An 8,382-nucleotide genomic window follows, 5' to 3' on the forward strand; every position below is an offset into this window, starting at 1 on the left:
TCTGTTTTTCCTGTCTTTTGATGTGTTTGCTTATTGCTATAAGTTGACCTCTGATTACTGCTTTGGCTGTTTCCCAGAGGTTTTGGCAAGTTGTGTTTTCATTGTCATTAGTTTCAAGAAACTTTTTAATTTCATTTTTTATTTCTTCTACTACCCAGTCATGTTCAATGATGAAACTTTTGGGTAGTTTGGCTTCACATCTTGAGATTTTCCACCAAACGTTAGGAGTGAAAGGGTTTCCTGTGATTAAGCATTACTTTTATTATTTATTAAATTCCACATGCTGGAAGGATTTAGGGGAAGTAGGAGGTAGGGTGGTCTAGTGGCAAAAAGCTGTGCTGCAATCTCTGAAGGCATGCAGTTCGAGGCCACCAGCTGCTTCATAGGAGAAGAATGGGCAATCTCCTCTCGTGTGATTAACTGTCTCTGAAAGTCTGCCAGAGGGTCAGCTATGAATTGGTTCCAATTGGTTCCTGCTCGACAGTACATAACAACAACAAAAACAATAAGGAGATATAGGGAGCTCCGCTGGCCTGATGGTAAGACATTGCACTGGCAACCCAAAGGCACATGGTTCAAATCCTTGTGAGAAGGATAGACAAACTCCTCCCATATAATTTTTATTGCCCCTGAAAACTCACTGTTGTTGTTGTTGTTGTGTACCATAGAGTTGGAACCAACCCAGAGCTGACCCCCCTGGTGGGTTTTCACAGGTGGTAATTACATGGGAGGAGATTGCCTATCTTTCTACCATGGAGCAGCAGGTGGCCTTGAACCACCTTTTTTGGGATTGCAGCTCCCACTGGAAGGTCAAAGTATGAGTCAGTTCTGTAGAGTCTGAACCAACTCATAGCTGACATTCCAGGGGGTTTTCAGGGGCAGTTAATCACATGGAAGGAGATTACCCATCCTTCTCCCACAGAGCAGCTGGAGGATTCGAACCACACGCACCTTCTTACCGTTGTTGATTGCCTTCAAGTCGAGCATGACTCATAGAGACCCCATGTGCAAAAGCCTTAAAGCCCTCTACATCTATCGACATTTATCAAAGTTCATAGAGTTTCCAGAGGCAGGTTGTTTAGGAAGTAGATGCCACTCCTGCTTCCAACAATTCTTCCTAGACAGTACAAAATAACAACAAAAAGAAGGATGTTGCTATGGTTCAAGAGCGTAGGTTCTAGAAGTCACTGATCTATAGTTCCATTACATTAATACTGTCACATTGAGTAAGCTGTTGATCTCACTAAGCTTGAGTTTTGTTCATCATAAATTTGATACTCACAGAGTGGTTTTTTATAAAAGGAGGTAATACATGTAAAGTCACTTAGCACTAGTAAGATAAAGAGCTCACAAAACATGTTAACTCTTACTACAAACTATTAATATACTTCCATTAGCAAGTTGATCTTGATTCATGATGACATCATGAATATTAGAGCAAGACTGGGCTCTGTGGTTCTTTCTGTGGCTGGTTTTTCAAGAGTAGGTTGACAGGAGTTGCTCTTGAGACACCTCTACATGGACTCAAACATTCCATCCTACCTTTCAGGGTGAGCAGGTTAACAGCTTACTTTGCTCAGAGACTCCAAGTTATTATTAGGTGTTAAAGAAATATCTCTTTAGTGTAGATGGTTAAGAGGATTCTACATTAAGAAAGTGTTTCCCTTTGAAGACACATATTAGCATTGACCCTATTTCTTTTAAGTGTGAATTCTATGATTGGAATTAGTTGTAGATTTACATGAAAATGTAAACCAGGCATTAATTTTCTTAGTTCAAATCAGAGCCTTTTTCCTTCCATTCCACTGGCCATATTATCTAAGTGAAAATGTGTATTTAAACACAAGTATCTGTCCAATTCTACATATGGAATATCTGTCCCACAAGTTGAGGTTGTGTGTGTGTGTGTGTGTGTGTGTGTGTGTGTGTGTGTGTGTTGGGTCCTGTAGAATTGGAACTGACCCACAACTGACTTATCAGTGGGCTTTCAGAGGCAGTTAATTGCACGAGAGGAGATTGCCCATTCTTCTTTGGCAGAACAACTGTTTTCGAACTCTGGAAATTAATGAGCTGGAATCTAGAATATGGCACCATATGAGCTTATACAGAAAAAGTACATTTTCTTTGATTATTAATTACGTATTATGGCAAGTCCACTGCCAGAGACCTCTCCAAACTACTGAGGAGCACTGATGTCAATTTGAAGACTAAGATGCCTTTCATTCAAGTAATTTTCTTTTCAATCACTTGCTATGCTGCTGAGGACAATGATAAAGGAACACTTGTTGACTTTGAGTTGTGATATTGGAGAAGAGAACTGAATATCCCATAGAATGCCAAGAAAACAGATATGTCGTAGAAAAAGTGCAGGCAGAGTGGTCCTTAGAGGGAAAGATAGTGAAGTTTCTGCTCAAGTAGTGTGGGCATGTTGCTAGGAGAGACTATTTCTTGGAAAGGGATATCATACTTGGAAAGTTGGAGGGTCAGCCAAAGAGAGGAAGACCCTCAACAAGATGAACAGAGTGACAGTGACAATGGATCAAGTGAACCAGAGATGGTGAGCATAGGATTGACAGGGTTCAGATCTGTGGTTCTTAGGATCTTGATGATTTGTACGCAACTCAACTTGCACCTAATAACAACAATGTCACTGGACTTTAAAGGTTATTACAACAGCTTTCTGGGAACTTGAATCAATGTCGTGGCTAACATTCATTCCCCTTCCTCTCTTCTTTCTTTTAACTAGGCTGATGTTATTATTGGACAATTATGTATCAGACATGAGATGAATCCTGTAAATCCTGGTGTTGGACAGTGCTGTGCTTCTTCGTATGCCAACAGGAGACCCTGCTTCAGCAACTTGTTGGTGGATGAGACATACATCCCCCCAGCATTCTCTGCTGCCAAGTTTCTCTTCCATAAAGATCTATGCCAGGCTCAGGGAGTTGCACTGCAAACAATGAAGCAAGAGTAAGATGTGGTTATTTATTAGCATGGAGAGGAAAGACTAATTTGGTCAGATAAAGGTTGATACTTTTACATTTACATACCTCACTCTCTGGGAGTGATCTACTATAATGTTATTACCGCTGAAACACTTAATATGTCTTTCAAAATAGTTTATTCCAGTGCTTTTACAATTTCAATGGGAAGTAGGCCTGAGAGAAACTTCACTGGAAAACACCATTTTATGCTATTAAATGGACTTCAGTTGTTAATACTACGATAATGCATTGTAGGATTGAGGGGAAACAAATCATCTATTTGGTAAATAGTGTATATCTTGGCAACAAGTTTAGTATTTTGCATTCCAAGTGCTAGAAATGTATCATCTAGTACTCTTTTGTTTTATTTATGCTTGAAGATAATAGCCACGCAGTTTGATTTAACCAGGTTGCATAAGGTTATTTTTATTCATATTTGAATTCTATATGGGAGACAATAATGATGGTGGTTAACACAAGTCAGTGGGACTCATATTCTGTAAACGCCAATGTATGTTGATGCCGACATGCTTTGCGTAGAGCCTGATCTTCCTTAATTTTGGAAAACATTCTTTTATCTATCTATCTATCTATCTATCTATCTATCTATCTATCTATCAAAATCTAAGACAAATTTGAAGATATGTGAAGAATTTCACCAACTCCTACAGACTTTTCTTATTCCTGTAGTCAACTGTACCGTGGAAGAAGCATGGATAGTACTAAATGAGCAAATAGTACTTCCAGCATTAAGGTCAGGTTGTGAAAATAACAAAAGTCAGATGCTTAGAAAATGACACAGATCCAAGTCTTTAAGCATGGATGAGACATTCTCCAGAAGACAGAATAGGAGAAGATATTTTAGGCAAAGAAGAAAAGGACTGTATTTCACAGCATTTAACTGTAGAGGAACCATGATACTTTGCAGTTTAATTTACAAAACAGAACTATACAACTATGATGTTCCACTGATAAAATGAGGGACCGTGTGTCTATGAAGCTTCATTTAGAAAATGCCTTTTCATTTACAGTGTGCACAAGTCTAGATCAGCAGACCACTGGGCATGTTGTCAGCCTCAGTCTTTCTGACAAGAGCATTAGACAAGGTGTGTTTAGTAAGTGGTATGCTAGAGTGAGGACTTAAGAAGTTTGCCACCACTCTGAAAGTTCTCTTCTAGACCTACTGTTGAAAAACACCATTCTATAGCTGGCTTCTACTCTCTATTGTTGTGATTTAAATCACAGGTTTCTCATCAACCTTGTCAAGCAGAAGCCACAAATAACAGAGGGACAATTGGAAACGGTCATTGCAGATTTCTCTAACCTCTTGGAGACGTGCTGCCAAGCCCAGGAGCAGGACGTCTGCTTTGCAGAAGAGGTCTGTGCAACTCATTGTAAAAAACCCAGAATACTTGCTATAGAATTTTCTATAGTGAGTAATGCCAAGTTTTTGTTGCTGTTATGTACCAATGGATCAGAACTGAGTAGTACCTGACTCTCCAGCAGATATTCAGAGGTAATAAATTGCACAGAAGGAAATAACTCCTTTTTCTTGTGCAATGCTTTTGAGATGACACTGTAGCACTTTACCACCAAAGCTATTAGTGATCTCAAGAAAATACAATAAACCTATAACTTTAAAGTGATGCCAGAGTAATTTCGATTGATTGTAGGTATAGATGGAATGATTTTCTGAGATCTGAAAAATGATCACTAATTTCACATTTAAAAAGGTTACGAAGTCCCAGGTGACCTACTGGTTAGGGAACTGTGCTACCAATCCAAAGGAGGCAGTTCATATCCACCAGCTGCCATGACTAAGAAATATGGGCATTCTCCTCTTGTGTGATTTATAGCCTCTGAAAACTGGCTGACGGATCAGTCTTGAATTGATTCCGACTTGATGGTACTGAGTGTGAATTATGTGTGTACACACACACACACATTCTTTCTCCAAGTGTGTGTGCTTTAAAAACAATTTTTCTAGTGCAGAAAACTGTAAAGTGAATCATTAATTTATTGTTAATAACTTGAAAAATTATCATCTAATTCTTTAAATTGATTGAGAGGATTTAACAGTATATTAATTCTGCAAACAAGGTTATTGTGTGCTATAGAATCTGACTTAAATGGAGGCTCTGTATGAAAGAATGGAACTATCTCAGAGGGTTTCCTAAAGTGGAATCTTCAGGGAAATGGCCTGTGGGGTCTTTTCTCTTACGGATTGAAACATATGTCCTTAATTTCACCTTCCTCCAATTTTATTTGTCTCACCATTTACAAATTGGTATGTTTTCTTCTATGTAAACTCCATGGGCAAATAGATTTTAGAAAGTAGTGTTTTCACTAGAAGTGATGTAATTAGATGTGCTGCAGCATCTGCGCTTCTCAGAATGGACCATCTGAGATTACTAGGAAAGCAGGTGGAACACAGGTTACCAAATCCAATAAAATGAAGGTCATACTGGAGTTGATGCAAACTTTCTAATAGAACTGATACAAAAAGATGAATACTCTCTGATTTGAGAAGACTTTTATTTAGGTGTTTGATGCCATTGTTAAGTATTTTAAAGTTAGCTTTTATTCAGATGTAGAGAAGAATGATAAATAATAGTCATGCTTTCTCTTAAAACCTTTCCTCTTTTAAAAAAAATTTTCTACTACTTTATTTACAAAATTCAAATACATTGTTTTAAAGAACAAATTCTTTCCATTTCTCTTATCCCCCCACCCAGCAAATTGTACAACCCCATGATTAATACCCCCTCCTCCTGAACATTCTCATCCCTCTGCTTCCAACCTCTCCCACCCCTCTTGGATCCTTATACTTACCTACAATAATTTCTTTTCTGATGTCTTGTAGCTTGTGGAGAAAGGAAAAACATGATGAGGATTGCTAAGAGTCAGAAAACTGGTATATGAAACTTACAAACCAACTGCTGGCACAGACATACTTTTCTCACCAGCTTACTTTCATCATAGATTGTTGTTGTTGATTGCCTTCAAGTCAAGCATGACTCTTAGAGACTCTATGACCTAATGCCTTTTTATAACTATCATAGTTTCTCCAACTTCATTGAGTTTCCATAGGCATGTGGCTTAGGAAGTGGATGCCACAACTGTTTCCAAACCAGTCCTACATCTGGGAGCTTCATCAAACACGATCCACATTGATAAACCATTATGGTATTTGATACCCCCATGGCACAAAGTTCAGCATCACAGCAAAACCAGATCACCACAGTACAGCAAATTGACAAGGAGTGATGTACAAAGCAGAAGAATGTTCCTCCCCAGAGATAAGATAATAACACAAGTCTCACTTAGTCAACATCACAGATTAGCATCCTTATTTTGTCAGTGTGCAATATATTATTGAGTCTTGGGTAAAAATTTACACAGTAAACTAGATTGCCATTTAATGACTTCTGTTGCATATGAGTCATAGTTGACTCAAGAGCACTTAACAAATGCATATTTTTTCAGTAACATGTTTTTTTAACAGTACGACATCTATTCTGACTGTTCTTGTTTCCATTAATTGACATTTTCTACTTGCACTCCTTTAGTTTCTCATCTTTGCTTTCAAGTAAATGTTGACTGTACAGTCTCTTGCAGATGACTAAGTAGATTTATTTTTATTTTTTAACTTGGCTAACCTACAAACCTGGATTCCAACTCTGGACAATGGTGAGCTATGTGATGGGTATGATTTTATGTTTCCTTTTCTGGTAATTCTTATTTGTTCTCCATTTTCAGGGTCCAAAACTGATTTCCAAAACTCGTGCTGCCTTGGGAGTTTAAACTACTATAGGTAATAAAATATTCTTTTTCAGACTAAAAATAGTATTGGGGGTCTCCCTATATATTAATCCATAATGGTATACACTCTAAGACCTAAATGCTGTTTTTTTAAAAAAAATAAATTTAATTAGACAAAAATGTCATTTAAAAATATTAGAACACAAAATTATTAGAAAAAAATTTAGAACAAACAACATTAACAATGGAACTAGCTAAATTTTTTGAAGTATTTAGAAAGTTTCAGCAAATACCAAAGGAAATTTTCCTTCTGTGTCTAATATTCCTCAGACATGAAAAAATAGAACCAGTTACTACCTAATTTAATTAAATAATTGATGTGATTAATATTTAACATGTATTTGTTTATGTTACAGGAGGAAGATAAGAAGATAAAATGACCCTCACTGATAAGATGTGAACTACTCCTTTTAATTATAATTGACTTGGCACTTTTGGGTAAATAAATAAAATGACAAAGATTTTATGTGGAATTTCCCCATTTTAAAATAAAGTTTATACAAATATTTCCTTTTGCTTAGCCTGCTTATTCACTGAAATGTAAATGTACAATTTATTTAAATTGCAATTCATTGGAGAGTTCTGTTGTATAGGAAATTGTGATACTAACAAAAATGTGGGGCTTCTCTGGCAGTGAGAACCTACCTGGCATCAGGGGAAAAGAAAGGTGAGCAATCTCCTTCCATGGGATTTACAGATTTGCAGGCCTGATGGAGGGTAGCTATGAGTCAGTTCCAAATTGATAACAATTAGAGAAGGTGGTGAGGTTGGGGGGGGGGAGAGAGAGAGAGAGAGACAGACAGACAGAATGACGATATCTGAAACAGAGTCTGCCCAGATAGCATTGTTCACTTAATATCATTATAAAAGATTAAATCTTTTAAAAAATAGATTTACAATATTAAAGGCTACATTTTTTGTAAACTTTCCCAAGTCAAGCATCATTTAGGACTTTCAGAACATATTGTTTATTAAATGACCATTTCCTTCTGAGAGTGTGTGAACAACTCGAACTTAATATATTCCAAACTAAACTCCAAAAATATTCCCTACTCTAAGTGTATCTTCCTTTGTCTTGCCTATTCTTGCAGTTGCTCAAGGGAGAAGCCTAGGAATTGCCCTTGGTTCCTCCCTTTTTTCCATTTTACACCAACATCCATTCTATGTTTAAAACCTTTAAGTTTTACATAGGCTTTTACAACTTCTCAGTATCTCTGCTACAAATCATAGTAAAAGCTCATCTGGATTCCTATTATACCTTCTTAGTTTCCTTACCTTTGATTTCTCTCCCTGATTCTAGTGTCAATACAGTAATCTAAATGATCCTTTACCTCTAGTGCATAAAGTACATGATACCACTTTCCCATTCAAAACACTTTAGTCACTTTTTATCCATTCAGAGTTAAAAGTTTGGCTGTACATTGGCCCTACCTAATGGTGCCTTTTTCATCTTCTCTCTTACTGCTTTTCCATTGAGTCTGTCTTCTCAGACTGGCCTCTGTGTTGTTCATTAAGTTACAAATAAGATTCTGCTCAGAGTGATTACTCTTGTTTGGAAAAATATTCCTTTATATAT

At 37.1% G+C, this 8,382-nt stretch overlaps 1 protein-coding gene across 1 annotated transcript in view; it reads left to right on the forward strand.

Moving 5' to 3' along the window:
* AFP (alpha-fetoprotein) overlaps window positions 1–6,788 on the forward strand; it is a 28,770-nt gene extending 21,982 nt beyond the window's left edge. Inside the window, exons 12-14 of the mRNA XM_006898447.1 lie at window positions 2,747–2,970; window positions 4,230–4,362; window positions 6,744–6,788. Of these exons, the coding sequence (XP_006898509.1) occupies window positions 2,747–2,970; window positions 4,230–4,362; window positions 6,744–6,788 (402 nt within the window). The remainder of the gene's footprint in view (window positions 1–2,746; window positions 2,971–4,229; window positions 4,363–6,743) is intronic.
* Window positions 6,789–8,382: the final 1,594 nt, after the last annotated feature.

This window comes from Elephantulus edwardii, unplaced genomic scaffold (genome assembly GCF_000299155.1).
Source record: "Elephantulus edwardii isolate Elephantulus edwardi_28Jun2011 unplaced genomic scaffold, EleEdw1.0 scaffold00230, whole genome shotgun sequence".
In the NCBI taxonomy this organism is placed as follows: Eukaryota; Metazoa; Chordata; class Mammalia; order Macroscelidea; family Macroscelididae; genus Elephantulus; species Elephantulus edwardii.